We start from the raw sequence: 26,725 nt of genomic DNA, 5'->3' as shown, positions 1-26,725 counted from the left end.
ATTTATTTTGGTGCCGTTTCCCTTTCCCGCTATCAGGCAGAGGGAACCCAGGAGACGGTCAGCCACAACGCTCTGCTCTGCCCTGCAGGTAATCTCCTGACGTCTATCAGTCATACGTTCTCATAATTACCCCGATGATTAAGTTGACGTGCATTTGTTGTGGTTTAGATGACAGATACTTTTTAATTGGTTAAAACGGTTCTCAAGTCACTCAGTCTGTTTCGTTTATCTGTTCCGCGTCACCAGAGGGCCCAGTGGAGAAGGACATCTCTCTGAAGCTGCCTAAGGTGTTTGTGGAGGGCTCTGCCAAGGCCTCCATCTCAGTACTGGGTGAGAATTATCCATCTGTTTTGCTGAATTTTCACACCTAATTAGTTAAAGTTTTATAACATTTTCAGGATATGTTTTCCATTTTGGTGCAGATGAAGTGTAGGCAAGGATTTTTCATCCCTCTATTCATGGATGTGGATATTCCACCTGCAGATCTATGATTGCCTTAAGGTTATGGGTGAGGATCAGGATAAGCATTGGTTATTTTTATGGTTAAGGTAAGAAATGAGGCTCTGCTGGTCAACTATCCACTGCGATTGTCTCAATGGTTGGTCTCTTTCACCAGGTGACCTGATGGGTCGGGCCATGAAGAACCTGGACAGCCTGTTGCAGATGCCCTATGGCTGTGGAGAGCAGAACATGGTGCTTTTTGCTCCCAACATCTACATCCTCAACTACCTGCAAAGCACCAGGCAGCTCACCGAGGAGATCCAGACCAGGGCCACAGGCTTCCTAGACAGTGGTGAGTGAGCTGGATCCAGTTCAGTAAGGCACAACATGTGTTGCAATGAAAACCAAGCAATTATTATCAGACCTGTTCAGTTACAGCCTAAAAATTACAATCTTCTTACTGGACACAACCCTGGTGACATGGACTGCAACGGTTAATGAAATGTTTAATGGCACACGTAGCATGCCCTGGGATATGACAATATCATTTGCAGTAAGCCTTGTACTTTTTAAATAAGCTGTCTGGTCCTGTGTGCATCTCACCTCTGACTAGCAACAACCTGTTGTATATATTTGGCTCTGAACCAGTTAACGTCACCTTCCACATACAGTACAAGTCCCTAGAAGGAGTGTCTTTGTTCATTTGGCCATTTGTGTTGCAGGCTACCAGAGAGAGCTCAACTACAAGCATGACGATGGCTCCTACAGTGCCTTTGGGAAGAGCGATGAGTCTGGAAACACGTGGTCAGTTCAATTGTCCACAGTCCTAATACCTTCTCTTACATTATTCCTCAATTTACTTCTCTTTTTTTAAGTCATGAAAATGACATTAGATTATAGGGGGTTGCAGTATGTTATCAAGGTAAGAATGTGATGGTCTCAAATCCATACTAGTATGTGCTATCGCAAATATAGTTGGCTTCAGCACACACAGTATGGCTACTAGCTTCTGTTATCTAGAGTCTATGATTCATAGTTTAGGCAAGGCTCATGACATCTGACCCGTGTCCAATCAGGCTCACCTCCTTTGTGCTGAAGTCCTTTGGAGGGGCCAAGCCCTACATCTTTGTGGACCCCGCCCACATTGCCCAGGCCAAGGCCTGGTTGGCCAGTCACCAGCAGACGGATGGCTGCATTGCGCCAGTGGGGAAACGCTTTCGTATCGGCATGAAGGTAAAGAGGAGTCAGAGCTCAGTGGGTAATAAGAGGAGTATTATACTGCTGCCAGCAAATGTGAGAAGGTAACGTTATGGGCAGAGATTCAGCAGGAGGTTCTGGTGCAAGTGTCCCCTTCTATTTAGAGTGCAATGGTGGAGTCTGCATAAAATCCTAGACGACTAACAAACAAAAGACTTGATAATAATTCTTAGTCTAACATCAAATATGAATACTTTACATACTTCATATTGCACTGACTTGTAGCAAAATGTACTGTTCAGGAGGACCTTAGGACCCCACGTGTGCCCCAAAGGAGCACATACTGAGCACAAGAATCCCAAGCATGTTTTAGCCGGTCCTGAGAACACACCACCTCCCTAAAGGGACCTCAGTCTGACTAGTCCCAACAGCATTTGTGCATCTCTAAAACAGTACACAGTTTTTTTGCCCCCTGTTTTTTATCTTTGTGTACCATTATGTGAATGTTTTAAACATTGTTTTTACCTGATATCAGTTGATATCAATGTGACTTTGAAACTAACACCTTGGAGTACTGTATGAAGTTTACTGGCATCCTTTGTTGTCATAGGGAGGTATTGGGGATCAAGTGTCGCTCACTGCCTACATCACCGCTGCACTGCTGGAGCTGGATGGCAACACTTCTGTGAGTTATCACCTCTTTCATATCCAAGTATTTTTTAAAAATCATATTGATTAACAAGGCCACATTTGGTTCTTTTATCAAACCATGAACGGCCCTAGTGGATATTTCTGCTTAGCCGCCCAACTACTTCACACAATTCTAAATAAGACGATATCACCCACACAATGCCTCACTTGCCATATATTCTAATTTGTTAAACATCCCAATATACAGTTCCATCTGGAAAAGTATTCAGAATTTTGTTACATTAGCCTTAACATTTTTTAAATCCTCAGCGATCTACACAAAATACACTATAATAACAAAGCGAAAACTGGTTTGTAGAAATGTTTGCAAATGTATTGAAAATAAAAAAACAGATTCCTTATTTACACAAGTATTCAGATCTTCTGCAATGAGACTTGAGATTGAGCTCAGGTGCATCCTGTTTCCATTGATCATTCTTGAGGTGTTTATACAAGTTGATTGGAGTCCACTTGTGGTAAATTCAATTGATTGGACTTGATTTGGAAAGGTGCACACCTGTGTTGTGTGTATATATATATATATATATGTCCCACAGTTGACCGTGCATGCCAGAGCAAAAACCAAGCCGTGAGGTTGAAGGAATTGTCCATTGAGCTATGAGACAGATTGTGTCGAGGCACAGATCTGGGGAAGGGTACCAACACATTTCTGTAGCATTGAAGGTCCCCAAGAACAGTGGCTGCCATCATTCTTAAATTGAAAAAGTTCGGAACCACAAAGACTCTTCCTAGAGCTGGCAGCCTAGCCAAACTGAGAAATCGGGGGAGAAGGGCCTTGGTCAGAGGTGACCAAGAACCTGACGGTCAGTCTGACAGATTCCTGGAATTCCTCTGTGGAGATGGGAGAACCTTCCAGAAGGACAACCATCTCTGCAGCACTCCACCAATCAGGCCTTTAAGGTAGAGTGTCCAGATGGAAGCCACTCCTCAGTAAAAGGCAGATAACAGCCCACTTGGGGTTTGCGAAAAGACTCTCAGACCATGAGAAACAAGATTGTCTGGTCTGATTGAACTCTTTGGCCTGAATGCGAAGGGCCACGTCTGGAGGAAACCTGGCAATATCTCTACGGTGAAGCATGGTGGTGGCAGCATGCTGTGGGGGTGTTTTTCAGTAGCAGGGACTGGGAGACTAGTCAGGATCAAGGCAAAGATGAACGGAGCAAAGTACAGAGGTCCTTGATAACCTGCTCCAGAGTGCTCAGGACCTCCGACTGTTTTGCCTCTGGAGAGACCTGAAAATAGCTGTGCAGCAACACTCCCCAACCAACCTGACAGAGCTTGAGAGGATCTGCAGAGAAGAATGGGAGAAAATCCATATGTTTTTGTCCAATTCTTCTCTGCAGAGCCTCTCAAGCTCACTGTACACAGTATATTCACTAGTTAATTTATTTATATTGCTAACATTATTCAGTACTCATACCCGTATTAAAAACGTGATAAAAGGGCTGTGTTGTATTCATTAGGGAGCGCAATGGACAACCCATTTCTATTGGTCCAGATATTCCCTCATTTCAATCAGTGTTCCTCTGTTTGGTGTCTAATAAACACAATCCTGTTGTCTGTGGGTGTGTCAGGACCCCATGGTGGAGAAGAGTCTGATGTGTCTGAAGGCAGCAGTGTCTGACAAGCTGGAGAACACCTACACCATAGCCCTGCTATCTTACACCTTCACCCTGGCCCAAAACCAGGACATGAGGGCCAAGCTCATCACCCACCTGGACAAGATAGCTGCTACCTCCGGTATGTCTTGTCTCTTTGTGAAAATGTGTCTCTACCTTTTCTGACTGATGGGAAACTGACAATGAAAATTCCCACAGGTGGCAATCGTCACTGGGAGAGAGCAGAGGCTTCTGGGACGAAGACAGACTTTCTGGAGGTGAAGATGACATCCTATGTGCTGCTGGCGCTGCTCTCCGGTCCCACCATGCCAGGCTTTGGGCTGGACTACTCCACTGGCATCGTCCGCTGGCTGGCCCAGCAGCAGAACCCCTATGGGGGATTCGCCTCCACACAGGTACTTTATTGGTCTGGTAGACATTTATTCACTCTAGCAACTCCTCTGCCCATAGATCCTACTGTTAGTACATGGCCAAACATGGATCACACCATCCTTATTTGTATATGAAATGTAGCAAATTGGACATTTGTATTAACCACTTAAGCCTAGGGCTGTATACTGACCCCCTTTGGAGAAAGTGCTAATATATGCATATAAAAATTATTATTGAATAGAAAACACTCTAAAGTTTCTAAAACCGTTTAAATTATGTCTGTATGTAAAGCAGAACTCTCAGGGCAGCCTTTCTCCCAAACTCTCTCTTGTGAAGAGAGAAGTTGGGTCAACTTTGACGTCATCGCCCCCACCCTTCCCAGGCAGCTACCGATCCAGGAACAGTCTCTATCTGTTCAGCGCGATGCCTGCTTTCAAATGGCACGTTCATTGTGAGAATCCCACGAGCCCTACACGTTTGGCGGGCGAAATTGCTCGTGTCCCTCTGAAAAACATGCACTCTATTGCGCACGGCCGATTTGGAGTACGTTCTTTTCCATGATCCAGCATTTGAAGCCGGTTTGTCTGTTCGCGCTGTTCTTTGTTCTACATGCTAAAAACATCATAAAGCTCGATTTTGCACATCGTTTGACCAGTTTAGTCGACATATAATATGTAAATTGGAAGTTTTGATGCGCGAGAGTGCTGGACCAGAAGTCATTTTTGATGCATTTCAGCTGAAGCTGTTAGCATATGCTAATACAGGGACACACAACGTGAAACCAAACGATTTATTGGGTAAGTATGACTCCTTCTACGTCTTCTGATGGAAGAACATCAAAGGTAAGGGAATATTTATGTGGTTATTTTGGGTTTCTGTGGACTCCAAACGTAGAGGAGACATACTGCTAATATCTGCGCGCCGTCTCATTGTATAGCCCAGTGAACGATGTCTGTAACGTTAAAAATAAATGTAATACAGCGGTTGCATTAAGAAGAAGTGTATCTTTGTAAATATATGTAGAACATGTATATTTAGTCATGTTTATTGCTTGTTATCTGACGTTATCTGTCGGAGCTATCATCATTTCTCCGGACATTTGAGTAGCATTTTTTGAAATGTCGTCATTGTAAACAGAGATTTATGGATATAAATGGCATATTATTGAAAAAAAAAAATGTACTGTGTAACATGTAATATTACTGTCATCTGATGAAGATTTTCAAAAGGTTAGTGAATTATTTATTTTTTAATCCTACTTTTAAATTTTATTTTTTCTGGGACAAAATGGCACGCCGCTTGTCTTTTGTTTCGGTGGTGATCTAATATAAATATGTGCTATGTTTTCGCCGTAAAACATTTTAGAAATCTGACTTGCTGTGTAGATTAACAAGATGTTTATCTTTCATTTGAGCTATTGGACTTGTTAATGTGTGGAGGTTAAATATTTCTAGGAATATTTTTTTGCATTTTGCGTTATGGTAATGAGCTTGAGCCGTAGTCACGATCCCGGATCCGGGATGGGGAGTTCTAAGAGGTTTTAAAGCCTTTACAATAATTTCACAACACATGGATTTCCTTGAATTGTTGTGCTGAATTTGATCCCCCCCCCCTCTGTCACCAGGACACAGTGGTAGCACTGCAGGCCCTGGCAAAGTATGGTGCTGCCACCTTCAGTCCAGAGGGTGCCAGTACAGTCAGTGTGAGCTCGGCCGGAGGCCTGAAGATGAAGTTTACTGTGAATCAGAACAACAGGCTGCTCTATCAGGAGGAGCAGCTGAGGGAGGTCCCTGGGGACTACAACATCAAGGCACAGGGCAAGAGCTGCGTGTTTGTGCAGGTCAGGCTCCAGTCGTTTTCCCCTTTGCTGCCTCTCAGTACTGCATGTACTGAGTATCTGGTTTGTGTTCAGTAGAGCACACTGTTGCACAAAAACTAATGTTTCAACCCTAGAATTTCAGCATTAATGGAAATGCATGTGTGCTACTGTTCATTGAAATGTGTATGTTGATTTCCTGCATCTCAGTAATATCGTCTGTCTTTTCAGATCGCCATGCACTACAATATTCCCCCTCCTCCTGACTTCTCTGCTTTCAACATCTCAACAGAGACGCTTGGGAAATGTGACGGCACCAAGAAATCTCTGATCGTGTCTGTGGCTGTCAGGTACAGTGGTATTCCTTTTACCCTTGAAATAGCAGCTGAAAATAATGACTGAACCACCAGTGTGTAGATGCATATTAAAATGCGTGTTTAAAGCTGCACTAACTTTTTCAGCGACCTGACCAAATTCATGTAGAAATTAGTTATAGATCTGTCGTTCTCATTGACAGCAAGTCGAAGAAGTGCTAGATCTGTTCTGTGCTTCCCATTAAGTATCGTTTTCATCTTTTACTTTCGGTTTTGAACGGCATAAAATAAAACCTGTTTGGTTACTGAAAATATATTTCAAAGCGGTTTAGATGGTCCAATGATTTTCTTGTTTTGTCACTAACTTTGCTAAAATTCTACTAGTTAGCTTAAGCTATCAGGAAATGGCAGAGCGATTCCTGCATATTTGCACCTTTAAGATAATATCCATCCTTCATCTGACTCTGTGTGACTGACAGGTACAACGGTCAGCGAGAGGAGACCAACATGGTGATCATCAATGTCAAGCTTCTCTCCGGCTTCGTCCTGGACAAGTCCTCCCTCGGGCCTGTGAGTCAATAAGAGAACCTCAGTTGAGGGGAACACCCTTTAATCAGGGCCAGGAGTTTTACCAGTTTAGGGAACACTCCTGGCCCTAAGTATATCCCCTTGAGGATTAGTTGATGTATAACATGATAATGGTGTCTGTAATTGTAATGCCTGTATTTGTCCTTCGAACGTATCAGTTGAACTGTCTGACACGATCTTATCCTGTTCTGTTCTTCCAGTTGAAAAATGACCCCACTGTCAAACGTGTTGACCTGGAGGAAGGACATGTCATCATCTACCTAGATGGGGTAGGAACATGAATAATGAATGTTGCATCTAAACGGGGCTGTCTTTATCGGTTACAGAACCTAGTTGGATGTGGTCTCATTTGCATCTACACACTGGATTTAACCTGTTGCGACGAGCAATCCCGTATCCGGGATCGTAATTATAGCCTCAAGCTCATTACCATAACGCAACGTTAACTATTCATGAAAATCGCAAATGAAATAAATATATTGGCTCTCAAGCTTAGCCTTTTGTTAACAACACTGTCATCTCAGATTTTCAAAATATGCTTTTCAACCATAGCAAAACAAGCATTTGTGTAAGAGTATTGATAGCTAGCATAGCATCAAGCCTAGCATTCAGCAGGCAACATTTTCACAAAAACAAGAAAAGCATTCAAATAAAATAATTTACCTTTGAAGAACTTCGGATGTTTTCAATTAGGAGACTCTCAGTTAGATAGCAAATGTTCAGTTTTTCCAAAAGGATTATTTGTGTAGGAGAAATCGCTCCGTTTTGTTCATCACGTTTGGCTAAGAAAAAAAACAGAAAATTCAGTCATCAAAACGCCGAACTTTTTTCCAAATTAACTACATAATATCGACAAACATGGCAAACGTTGTTTAGAATCAATCCTCAAGGTTTTTCACATATCTATTCGATGATATATCATTCGTGGCAGTTTGGTTTCTCCTCTGAATCACATGGGAAAAATACATGTAGCTGGAGATTACGCACCAATTTTGACAGAGGACACCAGGCGGACACCTGGTAAATGTAGTCTCTTATGGTCAATCTTCCAATGATATGCCTACAAATAGGTCACAATGCTGCAGACACCTTGGGGAAACGACAGAAAGTGTAGGCTCGTTCCTGGCGCATTCACAGCCATATAAGGAGACATTGGAACACAGCGCCTCAAATCTGGCTCACTTCCTGTTTGAAGTTTAATCTTGGTTTCGCCTGTAGCATTAGTTCTGTGGCACTCACAGACAATATCTTTGCAGTTTTGGAAACGTCAGAGTGTTTTCTTTCCAAAGCTGTCAATTATATGCATAGTCGAGCATCTTTTCGTGACAAAATATCTTAAAACGGGAACGTTTTTCATCCAAAAATGAAATACTGCCCCAGAGGTTCAAGAGGTTAACTTGAACCATAACAAAGTAAGACTGTAGTGGAGGTTTTATACAGTAACACTATTTTAATCTATAACATTGAACTGCAATGTCAAATGTATTATTCCTTTTCTTCCAGCTCAAGCAGAAGGAAACTAAGACGTACAGCCTGGCCATAGAGGAGGATGTGCCTGTGAGGAATCTGAAACCAGCTGTGGTGAAAGTGTATGACTACTACCAGACAAGTAAGAATTCCATCTAACACAGTGAAATGTGTAGGGTTGCCAAGAACTTTAAATAAATGACGTGGTTTTCCCAAATTCCCGACTGGAGGATTCACAGAAAAGGGAGAATAAGCAGGATATCATTATCCTCCAATCAGGATTTATGGAATACCAGGGTATTTAAGTTTCCTGTAATTCTGCAACCTTAAGTGATTTAATTCGCAGAAAACATTGTGCTCCCCAAGGGTTATCATAAACTGATACTCTTTCTCAAATGGAAAAAGATTAACACTCAACTAGATATTAGACCGTGTGACAAACCCATTCCAGAGGGCCGAGTGGGAGTTTTTGCTCCGTCCTTGTAACTGTTTGAATTAAGGTGACCTATTTATTTGCAGCAACGACCTGGTGAATAGTTCCAGGGGAGAGGAGGGGATGAAATTAGTAAGGAAGTCCCCTCACCTGGTTGTCTACGACTTAATTGAGAGAGAAACTAAATCCAGCAGATGAGGCCCTCCATTAAATGAGTGACACCCCTTGGATTAGACCATAAGTGTCAACTTGTTAGCTTTTACTAGAAATGCACTGTGATGTAATATAAACTCAGCAAAAAAAATGTCCTCACTGTCAACTGCATTTGTTTTCAGTAAACTTAGTTGTTTAAATATTTGTATGAACATGTTACTCCACCAAGGCACCTGCAAGTTCCCGGACACTTCTGGTGGGAATGGCCCTCGCCCTCCGATCCAACAGGTCCCAGACGTGCTCAATAGGATTGAGATCCGGGCTCTTCACTGGCCATGGCATAACACGCACAGAACGAGCAGTATGGCTGGTGGTATTGTCATGCTAAGATGAGCCTGCAGGAAGGGTACCACATGAGGGAGGATGTCTTCCCTGTAACGCACAGCGTTGTTGAGAGAGCTTGTCATTGAACTTGATCCTGCGCAAGAGTACAGGTCTCGGCGTAATGCTCCTTCTTTTGACAATAAACGCGAATCTGACCATCACCCCTGGTGAGACAGAACCGCTACTCGTCAGTGAAGAGCACTTTTTGCTTGTCCTGGCTGGTCCAGCGATGGTTTGCGCCCATAGGCGACGTTGTTGCCGGTGATGTCTGACGACCTGCCTTAACAGGCCTACAAGACTTCAGTCCAGCCTATTGCGGACAGTCTGAGCACTGATGGAGGGATTGTGCGTTCCTGATGTAACTTGGGCAGTTGTTGCCATACCGATCCTGTGCAGGTGTTACACGTGGTCTGCCACTACGAGGATGATTAGCTGTCCATCCTGTCTTAGGCGTCTCACAGTACGGACATTGCAATTTATTGCCTTGGCCACATCTGCAGTCCTCATGCCTCCGGCGCATTCACGCTGTCTGTAAGCTGTTAGTGTATTAACGACCATTCCAGAAGCATAGGAAAGTGTTAACTCTTACTAATCTTTGAGAAACAAAGGGACGCTTTTTTAAAATTGTCTAATCGAATACCAGTTTCCAAACCACTCCATTCTCTGAAATATTTGCTACTGGCATACGTGTCAAGGTTACGTACATAACTCCGGTTTATTGAAAGGAAACAAGACATCACCAGTATGGGCCACTTTGTTCACCCCTGCTGTGGGAATTAATTATCATTATAAATGAACTGACCTCTGCTTTCCTCTTTTCTGTTCTCAGGTGATGAAGCTGTGAGTGAATACAGCTCCCCGTGTGCAGAGTAGGTACATAAAACTACATTTCTAAAATGACAAATTTCAGTTTGTAAAATTAAAGTATCTACATTTGTCAGTTAAGCTGTTTTTTTTATAGGGAGTAAAATCCTAGGCAAAGCAGGGAACATTCTATTGATTGTCATTTTCACAGGTGATCGTCAATGAAGTGTGACAGACAGCCGATCAAGCTGACTGGACCTGGGCTCAGCCACTTGCTTTCCTATTTAGGAAGCATGTTTTTTTTTTTTAGGCAGAGCTCATAAAATGGAGGGGTTCTATTTGGTGCTTACAGTTCCTGGTTACACATTGACCAACTTGTCATTTGTTTAACATTAAGTGAACACAATTGAAAAGCTGGGCTTTTACCTCAACTTCTGTTGTAATCCTGCTAAAGTGATTGTAGTGTTTCTACTGCAAATTGAAATGTTAATAAAACCATGCTATGGATTCAAAACAAATGTTACAGAGTCTGGTTTAATAGATCTGAATTGAGAATCCATACATGAAAGTGTACAGTCAACATATGGTGTGTCAGATGTGAGGTATACTGTTAACTGAAGTGTCTTGGCCATTAGACTTCTTTTGAAATGTATGTCTGTACAATACTGGTTGAATGAGTGACATTTTACAGTATAAAACCTTTTTCTAACACTGAACATTTGGTTATACCCATTTCGGTGTGGGGAAAATATATCAAGGTCTTTTCTCACACTTGAGTGACATGGTTAACCTGCCTGAGGTACTATAAACCTAAACACATTAAGAATCCTTTACAATGTCAAGCTACCAGATCATGACATTCTAAAGAAGGATGCAATTTGACCTGGCGCCACCACCTATCCAATCAGCTCTACAGGGGGGCTGGAACTTACTGTTCAGTGACAATAACCGACTAGGATTATGACCTCAAGGCACAGAATGATTAGCATTATTGTACTGTTTGGTCTCAGTGGAATGGCTGTCATCAGGACTTGGCAACATTAGTGGAATCTAGTTCAGCAGTAAGCCGATGGCTCAACAGTTCGTCTTCCTCACTGGTTTCATTTAGGTTTATTCTCCACTATAAAAAAAAGAACTTAGACACGGATACACAAAGTAGGTCTCGCAAGCAAGAGCCTGTAACACCCAATTTGGCAAAAATAAAGGCTTTTGAGCGGAAAGTCTGACATTGGTTATATAGTGTCTTTTTCAATCTGCGGGCAGAAGCAAGTAGAAAAACGTCTATTGTAAAGTGATTTAAAAATAGATACAATGAACTTAACAAAAGGCAATTTCCCAATACTGGGAGGGATAAGGCCTGAGTCTATTGAAGTGTCCCAGCAGTCTCCTTGTGGCTTCTACTTCCGGGTTGGAGCGAGCCGGTCGCATCCGCGCTTCGGTCTGCAGGTTGTATAACTTTTTCATTACATTTCATTACATTTCATTATAGTACAACGGTCTGATTTGTCTAATCTTAGCAATTTCTTCTTAGCTAGCTACATAGTCGTCGTTGTATCAAAGATAATTGCGTAATTATCGTATTTCGTCGTCCTCCTATCTGCCCAACACGTTCACCGTCTACCGTAGCACTGTAGTAACTATCACACTCAACTGAACGACTTGATTAGTGTAGTATTAGCTAGCTACATAGTTGTCTTTGCTGTCTTCGTATCCAAGATAATTGTGTAGTTAGAGTGTGTAGTCTTAGAGTGATTATCTTAATTTACCGAGGTTAGCTAGCCAGCTATTTTGTCGTCCTTAACGTAGGAGACACTCCTAGCTAGCCAATAGCCAGCCAACGTCTACTGATTAGAACTTTCGCATTCCGGTCGCATTCCGCTTCGCTCCACAGGTAGTATCACATTTTCATTTCATTTCATTACAGTCCCAACGGTGTGATTTGTTTGATCGTAGCTAGCTACATAGCTAGCTACATAGCCGTCTTTGTTTCAAAGATAATTGTGTAGTCTAGAGCGATTTTCTAGGTTAGCTAGCCAGCTTTGTCGTTCTCCTAACGCAACGTAACGTAACCAACACTGCTAGCTAGCCAGCTAGCCCCCGAAAAGCAGCATTGTAGAAACTTCACACTCAACGGAACGACTTGATTAGGGTAGTGTCAACAACGCAGCTAGCCTACCTCAGCAGTACTGTATCATTTTAATCATTTTAGTCAAGTAGATTCTTGCTACGTAAGCTTAACTTTCTGAACATTCGAGACGTGTAGTCCACTTGTCATTCCAATCTCCTCTGCATTAGCGTAGCCTCTTCTCTAGCCTGTCAACTATGTGTCTGTCTATCCCTGTTCTCTCCTCTCTGCACAGACCATACAAACGCTCCACACCGCATGGCCGCGGCCACCTTAATCTGGTGGTCCCAGCACGCACGACCCACGTGGAGTTCCAGGTCTCCGGTAGCCTCTGGAACTGCCGATCTGCGGCCAACAAGGCAGAGTTCATCTCAGCCTATGCCTCCCTCCAGTCCCTCGACTTCTTGGCTCTGACGGAAACATGGATCACCACAGACAACACCGCTACTCCTACTGCTCTCTCTTCGTCCGCCCACGTGCTCTCGCACACCCCGAGAGCTTCTGGTCAGCGGGGTGGTGGCACCGGGATCCTCATCTCTCCCAAGTGGTCATTCTCTCTTTCTCCCCTTACCCATCTGTCTATCGCCTCCTTTGAATTCCATGCTGTCACAGTTACCAGCCCTTTCAAGCTTAACATCCTTATCATTTATCGCCCTCCAGGTTCCCTCGGAGAGTTCATCAATGAGCTTGATGCCTTGATAAGCTCCTTTCCTGAGGACGGCTCACCTCTCACAGTTCTGGGCGACTTTAACCTCCCCACGTCTACCTTTGACTCATTCCTCTCTGCCTCCTTCTTTCCACTCCTCTCCTCTTTTGACCTCACCTTCCCCCCCTACTCACAAGGCAGGCAATACGCTCGACCTCATCTTTACTAGATGCTGTTCCTCCACTAACCTCATTGCAACTCCCCTCCAAGTCTCCGACCACTACCTTGTATCCTTTTCCCTCTCGCTCTCATCCAACACTTCCCACACTGCCCCTACTCGGATGGTATCGCGCCGTCCCAACCTTCGCTCTCTCTCCCCCGCTACTCTCTCCTCTTCCATCCTATCATCTCTTCCCTCTGCTCAAACCTTCTCCAACCTATCTCCTGATTCTGCCTCCTCAACCCTCCTCTCCTCCCTTTCTGCATCCTTTGACTCTCTATGTCCCCTATCCTCCAGGCCGGCTCGGTCCTCCCCTCCCGCTCCGTGGCTCGACGACTCATTGCGAGCTCACAGAACAGGGCTCCGGGCAGCCGAGCGGAAATGGAGGAAAACTCGCCTCCCTGCGGACCTGGCATCCTTTCACTCCCTCCTCTCTACATTTTCCTCCTCTGTCTCTGCTGCTAAAGCCACTTTCTACCACTCTAAATTCTTTCTTTTCTCTCCAAAACTCTTGAACGTGCCGTCCTTGGCCAGCTCTCCCGCTATCTCTCTTAGAATGACCTTCTTGATCCAAATCAGTCAGGTTTCAAGACTAGTCATTCAACTGAGACTGCTCTTCTCTGTATCACGGAGGCGCTCCGCACTGCTAAAGCTAACTCTCTCTCCTCTGCTCTCATCCTTCTAGACCTATCGGCTGCCTTCGATACTGTGAACCATCAGATCCTCCTCTCCACCCTCTCCGAGTTGGGCATCTCCGGCGCGGCCCACGCTTGGATTGCGTCCTACCTGACAGGTCGCTCCTACCAGGTGGCGTGGCGAGAATCCGTCTCCTCACTACGTGCTCTCACCACTGGTGTCCCCCAGGGCTCTGTTCTAGGCCCTCTCCTATTCTCGCTATACACCAAGTCACTTGGCTCTGTCATAACCTCACATGGTCTCTCCTATCATTGCTATGCAGACGACACACAATTAATCTTCTCCTTTCCCCCTTCTGACGACCAGGTGGCGAATCGCATCTCTGCATGTCTGGCAGACATATCAGTGTGGATGACGGATCATCACCTCAAGCTGAACCTCGGCAAGACGGAGCTGCTCTTCCTCCCGGGGAAGGACTGCCCGTTCCATGATCTCGCCATCACGGTTGACAACTCCATTGTGTCCTCCTCCCAGAGCGCTAAGAACCTTGGCGTGATCCTGGACAACACCCTGTCGTTCTCAAATAACATCAAGGCGGTGGCCCGTTCCTGTAGGTTCATGCTCTACAACATCCGCAGAGTACGACCCTGCCTCACACAGGAAGCGGCGCAGGTCCTAATCCAGGCACTTGTCATCTCCCGTCTGGATTACTGCAACTCGTTGTTGGCTGGGCTCCCTGCCTGTGCCATTAAACCCCTACAACTCATCCAGAACGCCGCAGCCCGTCTGGTGTTCAACCTTCCCAAGTTCTCTCACGTCACCCCGCTCCTCCGCTCTCTCCACTGGCTTCCAGTTGAAGCTCGCATCCGCTACAAGACCATGGTGCTTGCCTACGGAGCTGTGAGGGGAACGGCACCTCAGTACCTCCAGGCTCTGATCAGGCCCTACACCCAAACAAGGGCACTGCGTTCATCCACCTCTGGCCTGCTCGCCTCCCTACCACTGAGGAAGTACAGTTCCCGCTCAGCCCAGTCAAAACTGTTCGCTGCTCTGGCCCCCAATGGTGGAACAAACTCCCTCACGACGCCAGGACAGCGGAGTCAATCACCACCTTCCGGAGACACCTGAAACCCCACCTCTTTAAGGAATACCTAGGATAGGATAAAGTAATCCTTCTCACCCCCCCCCGCCTTAAAAGACCTAGATGCACTATTGTAAAGTGGCTGTTCCACTGGATGTCATAAGGTGAAAGCACCAATTTGTAAGTCTGCTAAATGACTTAAATGTAAATGTAATGTTAAATGTGATCGTTTCACTGCTAGGCCACCGTACACAAGTCTCCTCTTAGTTCATGAACTGCGTGTAGCCCTCTGCTCCAGTTACTATAACATCCATCCATATCCTCATGGCCTCCGGGGCAGAGGCCACCATGTAGTAGAGTCTGTCGTGAGTCTTCACACAAAGGTCAACGAGGGATTGGGGCTCTGGGATTGCAGGGGAGAGAGAGGTCAAAAGGTTAGTAATGTGGAGATGACTTGGTCATTTAATGACTCGGTTAGAGCGTTGGACTAAACTGAAAAGTTGCAGGTACAAATCTGTTCTGCCCCTGAACAGGCAGTTAACTAGGCAAGTCGGTTAAGAACAGTAGTATGCCAACAGTATGCCAACAGTCACACTACTGAACCTGTTTAATAAGAATTCAGCCTTACGCTGCTCCACCACACACGCGCCTCTCTTCGAAACTAAGGCAGGAGCTCAGAAAAGTGCTGAAGGGGAGTCAAAACAGGATGCAGGACAGTCCACATACCGTAAGACACCCAATGCACATTTTACAGTTGCACACATGCACTTAGAGTTCATAAGCTATATACACACACCTGGATAATCCACCCATATTTGGTCTGTTTTAATTGAAGGGACAGATTCAAACAACCAATTCCACAGAGGAAGGGAATTATCACCAAGGCTTGCTTTGGCAAACAACTCCAATGCAGGAACTAAAGACGAATGTGAGGCTCCAGAGGTGCGCTGTTCTGTAATGGCTGTGGGTTTTCATTCAGTCTTGTATTAAACATGCATGATCACACCCCTGGTGGGTATTCAATGGAATATGTAGAGGTGACACAAATCCTTATTCCACATGATACACTTCTGTGTAAACAACCAAACACGCACTTGGGTAAAGAGGGCAGAGAACAAGCAATGGGTGAGTTCACTGAGACAAGTGGTACATTGGTCAAATTGAGGTTGAAAAATATTTTCTGTGAAACCAGTCAGTAAAAGCAAAAGAGTGAAGAGAAATGAAAGTGTGGAAGAAGCAGAATGTGTAAAACTAAACAGAGAAATATTGCATCAGTACAGTGAAAGTATAAAAAGAAAAGTGATAGAAGATTTCATTTGGTTCTGTAAAAAGATTGTTCTCAGAGTGTTGGGTAGAAAGTACCTTCAATGGCCTGGAAATAAATGACTCCTTTCAGTTTGGTCTCGTGCTTGTCTGTTGAGTAAATTAACATGACAAAATGCTTGGGTAAAAATATCACATTTGCGATTCCTAGAGTAGTTTCTTTGATGACAGAGAGAGTCATGGAATATACTATATGTAGTGTAAAGGGGCAATGTTCCCCCTTTAGTGGAGACTGCATTCACAGTAAACACGGAATGTCTGCTTAATTCAGAAATTACCTTTAATTTATAAATCGCAGATTGAATAGAGCCCCTGATTTCAAAATTCTACCCTTATGGTAAAATATAGCAGCTCATTTCATCAACCACTACAAAAACACAACCAGGGGTAACTTTATGCCCCCTTCACCTTCAGGCATAAACTGCACTAGATCCTTGCTACAGAAAAAGAATACAACCGTAACTTTCTAGGAAAAGTAGTTGCAATTTTAAATTGAATAATTATTTTATAATTAGCATATTACTGTATCTAAAGCCTGCTACCAAAGCGCTACCCACAAATGTGTATTTCCCTTCTGTATCCTAATGCTCATCTCTATCAAACTCATTTACACCACCTTTCACAAATACAGTCTACATTAAGGTCAAAGGGTATGAATATGCCATCTACTGTATCTCCCATTGGCTCGATCCGAGCATTAACAGCGCACTAATGTGTTTGTATATAAATGGCAGCATTTTCCTTACCAACGTAATAGGAGAAGGTCCTTTTGAGGCGGTCGAAGACAAACCAGCGTTTCTTCCACGACTTGATCTTGCCGCCCATCTTGACCAGGTAACCCTTACACATCTTGTCTGTGAGGATCACGTGGTAAGAGGTCTCCACGTTGTGGCCGGATGACTCGATGTGGGAGCGCAGGTCAAACTCCTTGCGGATGGGCAGGTAACGAGTCATAGGACGGGCCTGAGGAAAGGAGGAAACAAACTTGTAACGGGTGTTTCAAAAGCCTGTACGACTAACAGGATGAGAGAGAGATCTCAAACTGTATATTCTTTTTGTTTGGATTTGTGTTATTGGGCCTCAGGCTCACCTGGGAGAAGTTCTTGCTCCTCATCTTCACCTCCTTGTCCACCAGCTGCTGCCTGTGCACCGTCTCGTCCTGCAGCCTCTTCTCAGCCTCCTCGCGCCGCCTCCTCTCCTCCTCCAGCATCTGCCTACGGGCATGGCTCTCTCGCTCCTGGAGAGAAGGTGGAAAAAGATCATGAACATAGGCCCTTTTTACATCAGCAGTTGTCACAAAGTACTTTACAGATACCCAGCCTAAAACCTCAAAGACCCGGCAATGCAGAGGCACAGGAAAGAATGCAGGAAACTGGGAAGAAACAGAGGAATCAGGCTCCGAGGTGTGGCCAGTCCTAATCTGGCTAGAACACTGAAGTAAGACATCAGTATGGGATCTGATAGAAAGCTAGCCATGGCATGTGAGGTAGTGTATTACTCTGGATTCTATGAGCCTGGCCTTCTCTAGGTGGGCTTCCTTCAGCATCTTCTCCATCTCCTCGATCTTCAGCGCATCCATCCCACTTGTACTGGAAACCAGACACAGAGATACATCTCAAATAGCAATGACATCCATCATTCAATATATTTATGGGTCCTAAAACTGTGTCCCGTTCTGAAAAACCACCCCCAAAATGGCTAAAGATCAACAAGCTTCTTACATAGGAACAATGAGGATTAAGTAAGTCCTAAAAAGCTGTTCATCACTGGTCATAAAAACAGTAACTTACTATGTGGACACTAACTACCGCAAACAGTTATTAACTATCACGAGTGTTATAAAATGGGTCATGAAATGTGTAACTGTTTAGAGATTCAATGCTGTATACACTGGAAATGTCCCATCTTGGCCATGTGGTGCAAGGTTGTGTTCATTAAGGTCAACATTTTAAAACGTTTTGCAACAGAAGACGAATGACTGTTTCTCATTGGACATGTCCAGATAGTAACCTCCCCTCTTCACTCCGCTTTGGACAGTTTATTTTCCATTTCCTGCCTACTGAACACAACCCTAATGAGTGCTTAGGCCTGATGATTACAAGCAATCTTTGATGTCCTGTTTTAAAGTGGAGAAACAGCTGTGCTTTCACCAGGTGCAAAGGGAATGGACACATCTGTCTCGTCTATGTGCGACCACACACACCCTACCTTTCATATCAACTGGCTCAGAGCAACCACTATCTGTGCAGTGTCTTTAACTAGTCATTTGACTATATTTCAGCAGTCACTCACCCAGATGTTTAACTGACCAAAATACAAATGTTGACTTTTAACCAATCACAGACAGTAAAGGGAACATCCCATCTGCTGTAGCCTACACATGTATCCAGTCCTGCATCCCAAATATCACCCTATTCCCTAAATAGTGCACTACTTTTGACCAAAGCTCATAGGCTCTGGTCATTAGTAGTGCACTATATAAGGAATAGGGAGCCATTTGGGCACAACTCAGTGTGTTTGTTACGCCCCTGAAAACAGGGGAGAAATAATCACGACAGTGATACGGTGTTGTATTCTCAATTCAACGTATAGTTCAATGAGAAAAGACTGCGATTTTCCCCAGGAATATGGGTGGAGACCAGAGCAATCGATCTCCGGCTCATAGATTAAGAACATTTCGTAGATCACAGATTAACACTTTTAGGCACTACAAAATAAAGTAATCAATATAACGTTTACACATTACTCTCACAATTCGTACCCTTTGACAGATTTAAACTTTAACACAATTATATGAATGTTATCAATCTCTATCAACTAATACTGAATGCATCTTTTTAACCTTAGATGTTTTAAGATCCTCACATACTATGAATTTACTAATACTTTTTAATGTATAACAGGCTATGAATATTTCCTTTAACCTGTCACACTCTCCCCGACAAAATAAATGTTGTCCCAACATTACCAACATTGTCTTCTTCAACAGTCCGTATGCACTGGACCTAGAAAATCCTCTTCTGTAAGGTAGTACTTGAGCAGAGGTCAAGGGTCACAGTTCAAATATAACTAACAAGTTATATTCACAGTCCATATCTGTTGACCAGCTATATAACATAAGCAGTATTTTCTCATACTATTGATCAACAGTCCATCAATTTTAATGATCTATATGCATAGTCTGCAAATTGTCTCTTTTGACAGTCTGTGAAATCAGACAGTAGTCCATGGTCAAACATGTCAACTCTGTAGCCTCATGTTTGCTGAAGCCCATACATGTAAGGTGGCTGAAAGTAACATTGCTGTAGTGATGGCAGCCATGGAACCAGTCCTGGTGCAGAGTAGACAGGGAACAACTGTGGCTGTGGCTGTACACTGTAGCAGGAAGGGATACCAAGCTGATCATAGGTGATACGTCTTGGAGGGTGTCTCTCTCTTTGTGGCAGCTGGTAGGCTGGTTCCTCAGGTTCAGCAGCATCAGTATATGAAGGAAAGGCACTTGGTGGACGATCATCAGGCAAATTTTCAGCAGGCAAGTTAATCTCCTCAGCAGGCAGGTCTTTAACTGTTGTTGTCTCCTCCAGCCGCTTTTCAACAAGAGGCTGTGCTGGTAGCGTATCAGGGACTGGCACTGAAACTGTCTGTTTCACTGTTGGGGGTCTGTGTTTCCACTCTCTCGCTGGTTCAGCATTCCTCTCCTCAGGTACTGTAGGAGATGTGGGAACCTGTAGCGGCTCACGATGAAGGTCATATTCATCCCCACTGTCTTCATCAGAATCTAGAGTCTGTGATGCAGGCTGGTGTCTCCTCGTTTTCTGACTTTTGTCCACTTTGGTCATTTCTGGTTGTGTCTCAAAAGGTAAGTGGTCACAGGACATGAGCAGATTTCTGTGCAGGACCCTGGAGCGTCCCCTACCCTTTTCTGGTCTCAATTCATAAATCGGCAGGTCTGAACCCAATTGTCTCACCACTGTGTGAATTGTATCTTCCCAATAGTTACGGAGTTTTCCTGGTCCTCCTCTTGGTGTCAGGTTTTTAATCAGAACTCGCTCGCCAGGCTGTAGCACTGAACTCCTAACTTTAGTGTCATAGTACTTCTTACTTCTTTCAGCGGCTTTCTGAGCATTTTCATTTGCAATGGCGTATGCTTCTTCCATCCCTCGTTTCCAGTTCTCCACGTATTCTCGCTGGTTACTGGAACCTGCCTCTGTGCACAATCCAAAGAGCATATCAACTGGAAGCCTGGGTGATCTCCCAAACAGAAGATAAAATGGTGAATAGCCAGTCACTTCGCAACGGGTGCAGTTATAGGCATAAACCAGTTTGTTCAGAGACTCAGTTTGTTCAGAGATAGGGTGTTGTCCTGGACCTCGCCATGCCACTGAGTTTCTTTAACTGATGGAACAACTGATTTTCAAATTCTCCCCCTTGGTCATGGTGGATGCGGGACGGGAACCCAAACTTCAGGGCAAAATCATTGAAGATGAGATTTGCAGCAGTTTTACCTGACTTTGATGTGGTGGCGTAGGCTTGAGTGAAACGTGTAAAATGATCAACAATCACGAGGATGTACTCATATCCCCCTTTGCATCTGTCGAGATGAAGGAAGTCTATACATACCAGTTCAAATGGCTGTGTTGTCACAATGTTTGTCAGAGGAGCTCTTGTTGCATGGGCTGGCTTTTTCTGCTTGACACAGCTACAAGTTTTAGTCACATAGTGCTCGATGTCAGATTGCATATATGGCCAGAAGAAGCGGTCACGTACTAGTGATACAGTGCGGTCAGTACCTTGGTGTCCCATGTTATTGCGCAACTCTTCCATCACTTTACCCTTGTACTGCTCTGGTAGAACTAACTGCTTGTGGGCTGTAGTGATTCTGTACAGAATGCCATCACTGTCTATTGTCAATTTGTCCCATTCTCTGAATAGGCATTTTGTCTTTGGACTGAATTTCTTTTGCTCTTTAACTGGCGGTTTGGAACCCGACAGTTTGAAATTGAGCACAGGACGGATGACCGGATCAGATTCTTGTGCTTCTCTTATCCCATCTTTTGGGATCGAGCTGGTTGTTGCAGTGGTTGTCTCACCTTCAGCTGATACTGACATAGATACAGCTGAAAATGACCAAGGTACAACAGCCTCTTTCTGTACCTCAACTGCTTGTATCGTGGCAGCAATGGTGTCTGGTGGAAGCTCCTCAGAACATTCTCTCATCAGTGACTCTACATCCAGTGGCATCCTTGACAAAGCATCTGCATCACCGTTCTCTCTGCCTGGCCTGTACTTTATTGTAAAGTGGAAATCAGCCAAGTCTGCAACCCACCTGGAAGTGGTTGCGTTCAGTTTTGCAGTAGACAGAATGTAGCAGAGCGGGTTGTTATCGCTGTATACAGTGAAGGTCGGAGCATAGTACAAATAGTCATGGAACTTATCAGTGATTGCCCATTTTAGAGCTAGAAATTCTAGCTTGCTCGAGTGGTAGTGATAGTTCTTCTCAGCTGCTGTTAAGGTTCGAGAGCCATAAGCAATGACCCTAAGCTTCCCCTCTTGCTTTTGATAAAGAACTGCTCCCAAGCCTTGGTGTGACGCATCAGTGTGTACAACAAATGGCTGAGTGAAATCAGGGAAACCTAAAACTGGTGGGTGAAGCAAACACTCAATCAGCTGTTCAAGTGCCCGTTGATGCTGGTCAGTCCACAGGATTGGCTTGTTTGAGGGCACCACATGACTTACTTTCTTTGTTTTTGTTTTCCGTGGGTGGTCAGGTAATTTCTCTGAATCTGCTTTCAGGAGGTCATACAGGCAGCTGGCACTCCTAGAAAAGTCTTTGATGTACTGTCTGTAGTAAGTGAGTAAACCAAGCATTTTTCTGAGCTGGCCCACAGTCTCTGGTCTGATTTCTTTCAATGCTCTTACTGCTTCAAAATCGTCTGGGTCAACTCGGCTGCCCTCTGCAGACACTATTCTGCCCAAATAACGGACCTGGGGTTTAAAGAGCTCACACTTACTTGGTTTGAGTTTAATGCCATACTCTCTGAGACACTGCAAAACTTTTCGCACATCATTCACATGGCTGTTGAATGTTTTACTGAAAACTAGCGTGTCGTCCAGATAAGGAATGCAGATGTTATCCCGGAGCCCTTCCAAACACTCCTCCATACACCGCTGAAAAACTGCAGGAGCGTTCATGAGGCCAAATGGCATACGTATCCACTCATAGAGTCCCCACGGTGTCACAAATGCTGTCAGTGGTCTGCTTTCTTCAGAGATGAACCCCTGGTGATACGCTTTCCCCTGATCTAAGAGGGAGAACCAGGAATTACCACCTAAACTGTCCATGATGTCTTGGACCCGAGGGATGGGCTGGCGGTCGGGATATGTCTTTCTGTTCAGGTCTCTGTAATCTATACACAACCGGAGGGTCCCGTCCTTCTTACGAACACACACGACAGGTGAAGAATATGAAGAGTTTGACTTCCTAACCCAGCCCTGGACTATGAGGTCATAAATGTAACCCTTCATCTCCTGATACAGTGGCCTGGGCACTGACATGTATGTGCGCTTTACTGGTTCAGAGTCCTTTAGAGAAATAGTCATTTTCAATCGTTCAATGCAGCCAATGTCATTGTCTGACCTGGAGAAGGAGTGGCACTCTTCTCTAAGCATTTGCCTAACAACCTCTCTCTGCTCTTCGGTTAGGTGAGTTAAAACTACTGGTGGATCCCACTGTTCAGTAGCAGTACATGGGGTTCGAACGCTGGTGTGATTCACTGTGGCTGAGGTGACAGTTTTTTCAAAGACTTGGGCAGGTAACACAGTCATAATGGTTTGTACTGTACCTATTATTGTGCGTCCTAGCAGGGCAATGTCGTGGTCAGTGGGGTTAGAGACATCAAGCAGGATAACTGGAAAAACACCTTTCCTGACTGACTAGTGTGTCAAAGAACTCAAGGTCGTCTGGCCACTGCGGGTTCAGGTCTGGCTGGAAAAGCATTGTCATGTCATCTTTGAAAGGCTGGGAAGCTACACGGCACTCAATCTGAATGCTACTGTGTTTTGGTACAGCAACCTTCTCTTTCTTGGTTTTCACTGCGTATTCATCTGTCTGCTCTGCGCTAACAGCCTGTATAAAAGCTCTCACCTTGTTTCTTTTGAGGCTTGGGAAAGCTGTTTTTAGTCTTTTCGGTCATTGTCAGGATGTGCTCGATAACATTGAAACCTATGATGGGATGAGATAGGTGACAGCCTTTCATTACCAGCACTGGGATGATCAGTTCCTTTGTTTGGTCAGTTTCAGAGGCTAGCCGAAAAGTTGTTTCAATCCATCCCAGGTACGGCATTTCAGTCCCATTTGCTGCAGTCAACCTTAGATCATCAGGTGAGTCCAGGATTTCTGAAACATCTCTCAGCCTTGCATTTGGGAGAGATTCCTCTTTCCATCGTTCATCAATGACCGATACCTGAGAGCCTGTGTCCCATAGAGCTTGGAGGTGGTGGCGATTCAGGTGACACTCAATAAGGCACTGTCTGCCGACTAGTGAGGTGACCTTACGGGGGTGGCAACCTTGAGCTAGGGATGGTAAAGGAGTGGGCATTTTCCTCTGTGCAGGAAAACCTTTCACTGGTAGAGTCAATTTTCAGGTGAGTGCATTTTTTCTTATGTTTAGTCCAATGTTGGTTTTGACATACTTTGGAACAGTACAGTGTCTCTTTACATGATGAACATTGTTTCAGGTTCTCAAATGACTCTTCTCTGGCACAATTTGCACATTTCTGGGACTTTTTGGTAGCTACGGTTAACACTCGTCCCTCAGCGGTAACCCGTTTCCGTTTAAAGGGGCCTCCCTTGATGGTCTGGCTCCCCGGATTTTACATCCAGCTTGAAAATGTTCTCCACTCCCACATCGGAAGCAGTGTGTGCAGCGTGCATCTGTTCTGGCCTGCTGGCAGACAAAACACCTCCTTGGAGCTTGAGCAGAGTGGTTGGTATACCGGTTAGGTGCATATTGATGCTGCGCAGGGTCAGGTGCTTGGGACCGACTGTAGTTGCTGTAATACTGCTGCTGGGAAACAGGTGGCTGGGGGTCCCTATCTGGCCTCCTAACTGGGGGTGGGGCATAGGCACAAGGCGGTGACTGAAACATAGGCTGCTGTAATGTCTCCTTAATCTGAGCAATCTCTGCACTGAGACCTTTTAGAGAAGCTACACCTGTCTTAAGTTCAGCTAACTCTGTTAACAGTCCTGCGGGTATCTTAGCTTTGGCTTCCTTCACAGGACACTTTGCAGATGGCGTATCTTCTAACTGGACTACACTTACAGTTGTAGCAGGCTGTGGGACATTAAACCGCTTTTTGTTTCGTCTTTCTATCTCATTAGCACAAGCAATGTTAAGCTTCTCTAGCAAAACCTCATCTGATGTTTTGCTCTCTAGCAGGAGAGGCTGCATGTCTATCCTTATACTGTCACTCTGGAGACCCGTAAGGACTGTGTGAAAACACATGCTCTGGACTAGAGCAGGGTCATACTTAAGCCCTGATTCTGACTCCTGGGATGCAAACAGTACTTTTTGCCTCAAATCTAAAACGCGCATCAGGAAGCTTTGAGGGGTCTCCTTGCTATGCTGTGCTTCTGAAGCTAGCTGTTTGTAAAGCTCTGTAGCACTCTTCTCTTGGAAGTGGGATCGCAGGATACATCTAAGTGTGGGAAGAGTTAGCTGGGGTTTACCTTCCAAGTAGCTGCGTAGCTGTGAGCCTGGAGAAATAGCCCTGACTACTGCGTCTACTATTTCTACCTCAGGATAGCCTCTGTTAAGTCCATTTTCAATCTGATGGGCAAGGCTGGAAAAAATCAGTTTTTCTTTCTGGCCCGGTTCACCTATCTGACCAGAAATGTTAAACTCTTTGCGCCAGTATGAGCTGGGCTGTGCATTGGGTGAGAGCGGCACGCTCCCCTGAAGATTTGCATGGTGTTGGGGCTGACGCAGAGAATCACTGACTTTGGCTGCAGTAATCTGCTCAGTTCCCACCCCTTGTTGTGGGGTTACAGTTCTCATTTCCTCTATTCTGTGATGTGTTCCGGCTGGTTCAATATCATGGTCAATTTGCCCTGTTTTGTTATCTATGCCACTGATCATCTCTGTCATTTCGTCTCTAAGTAGCAACAATTCCGACATGCCGCCATCTTCTAACTCTGCGACTTCCTCTCTTCCAAGGAACATCATAATGCGAGTCATTAATGATATGCGGGATTTGTCTTTAACATCTCTTCTCTGTTCGCCTGATATTTCAAGGAAATCACATATCTCTAGTAATTTGTCTTTAGTCAGGGTGTGCAATTCTCCTACTACCTCTTCCTGTAGTTCTTCTAAGGCGCGTGTCATGTTGACAGAACAGGAGGAACTTTTACTGTGCAGGAGTTGACTCTGAATTAGATGGTCCTTACTGTCTCTGATGGTCGATCAATGGCCTCAGTTGACACGTACTTAACCACTAACTTCCAACTTCCCTCGAACAGCAACACTTTCCTCACTGCAGCCTGCCTGAGTTGTTATGTGGAGATTTAGCTGGCTCGGAATTCAGCGACCAGGGTGTGGAAACTGGACATCTGAGCAGCTATCTCAGCGGAGCCTCCAAAAATGTTACGCCCCTGAAAACAGGGGAGAAATAATCACGACAGTGATACGGTGTTGTATTCTCAATTCAACGTATAGTTCAATCATTTCACAAAAGTAACACATTACAAAACAACAGAAAACCCATTATACAAATAACACAGCACAATATCTCATTAACAACGCGCATGTTCATTCACAATCGACATAAAATGGCAGCTACTCTCAGTACGATGCTATTCTTCACTTCAACCGAGCAGGGCTAATATTACTCTCTTCAAACTTAACTCTAACTTCCTCAAGACGTTACTAAAACACACCTTAAACACTCTTGACATGTTAGCGAGTTATAACATTTAAATTACTATTTTTATTATCAATAAAGTACCTGAAAACAGGGGAGAAATAATCACGACAGTGATACGGTGTTGTATTCTCAATTCAACGTATAGTTCAATGAGAAAAGACTGCGATTTTCCCCAGGAATATGGGTGGAGACCAGAGCAATCGATCTCCGGCTCATAGATTAAGAACATTTCGTAGATCACAGATTAACACTTTTAGGCACTACAAAATAAAGTAATCAATATAACGTTTACACATTACTCTCACAATTCGTACCCTTTGACAGATTTTAACACAATTATATGAATGTTATCAATCTCTATCAACTAATACTGAATGCATCTTTTTAACCTTAGATGTTTTAAGATCCTCACATACTATGAATTTACTAATACTTTTTAATGTATAACAGGCTATGAATATTTCCTTTAACCTG

At 44.4% G+C, this 26,725-nt stretch overlaps 2 protein-coding genes and 1 pseudogene across 2 annotated transcripts in view; 2 read left to right on the top strand and 1 right to left on the bottom strand.

The window, feature by feature from the left end:
- The window catches only part of LOC135568569 (alpha-2-macroglobulin-like), an 11,474-nt gene extending 809 nt beyond the window's left edge, over positions 1-10,665 (top strand). The window contains exons 2-16 of the mRNA XM_065015366.1: positions 37-88; positions 247-330; positions 617-793; positions 1,164-1,245; positions 1,518-1,674; positions 2,249-2,323; positions 3,924-4,089; positions 4,167-4,363; positions 5,965-6,180; positions 6,388-6,506; positions 6,950-7,040; positions 7,259-7,327; positions 8,562-8,667; positions 10,325-10,364; positions 10,511-10,665. Coding sequence (XP_064871438.1) covers positions 37-88; positions 247-330; positions 617-793; positions 1,164-1,245; positions 1,518-1,674; positions 2,249-2,323; positions 3,924-4,089; positions 4,167-4,363; positions 5,965-6,180; positions 6,388-6,506; positions 6,950-7,040; positions 7,259-7,327; positions 8,562-8,667; positions 10,325-10,364; positions 10,511-10,514 — 1,635 coding nt within the window. The 3' untranslated portion in view covers positions 10,515-10,665. The remainder of the gene's footprint in view (positions 1-36; positions 89-246; positions 331-616; positions 794-1,163; positions 1,246-1,517; positions 1,675-2,248; positions 2,324-3,923; positions 4,090-4,166; positions 4,364-5,964; positions 6,181-6,387; positions 6,507-6,949; positions 7,041-7,258; positions 7,328-8,561; positions 8,668-10,324; positions 10,365-10,510) is intronic.
- The window catches only part of LOC115141260 (alpha-2-macroglobulin-like), a 49,527-nt pseudogene that overhangs the window by 14,003 nt on the left and 8,799 nt on the right, over positions 1-26,725 (top strand).
- On the bottom strand, positions 15,271-17,913 carry LOC135568573 (pleckstrin homology-like domain family B member 1). Its single transcript, XM_065015371.1, has 5 exons — positions 17,829-17,913; positions 17,421-17,567; positions 17,077-17,293; positions 16,370-16,420; positions 15,271-15,410 (listed from the first exon to the last, which is right to left on the bottom strand). The coding sequence occupies exons 1-5, from the start codon at positions 17,907-17,909 to the stop codon at positions 15,271-15,273; spliced, it is 636 nt and encodes a 211-aa protein (XP_064871443.1). The 5' UTR covers positions 17,910-17,913.

This window comes from Oncorhynchus nerka, unplaced genomic scaffold, assembly GCF_034236695.1.
Source record: "Oncorhynchus nerka isolate Pitt River unplaced genomic scaffold, Oner_Uvic_2.0 unplaced_scaffold_1485, whole genome shotgun sequence".
Classification (NCBI taxonomy): domain Eukaryota; kingdom Metazoa; phylum Chordata; class Actinopteri; order Salmoniformes; family Salmonidae; genus Oncorhynchus; species Oncorhynchus nerka.
Note: the sequence above shows the minus strand (reverse complement) of the source record. Positions and strands in the feature narration are given on the sequence as shown.

What these genes read in the sequence shown, in the direction of transcription:
- LOC135568573 (XM_065015371.1), bottom strand. Translation starts at nt 17,909, where the DNA reads ATGGATGCGCTGAAGATCGAGGAGATGGAGAAGATGCTGAAGGAAGCC. An exon ending in GACCTTCTCCTATTACGTTG is followed by an intron (nt 16,421 to 17,076) that starts GTAAGGAAAATG and finishes TTTACTCAACAG; the next exon opens with ACAAGCACGAGACCAAACTG. An exon ending in TTATTTCCAGGCCATTGAAG is followed by an intron (nt 15,411 to 16,369) that starts GTACTTTCTACC and finishes CTGCAATCCCAG; the next exon opens with AGCCCCAATCCCTCGTTGAC.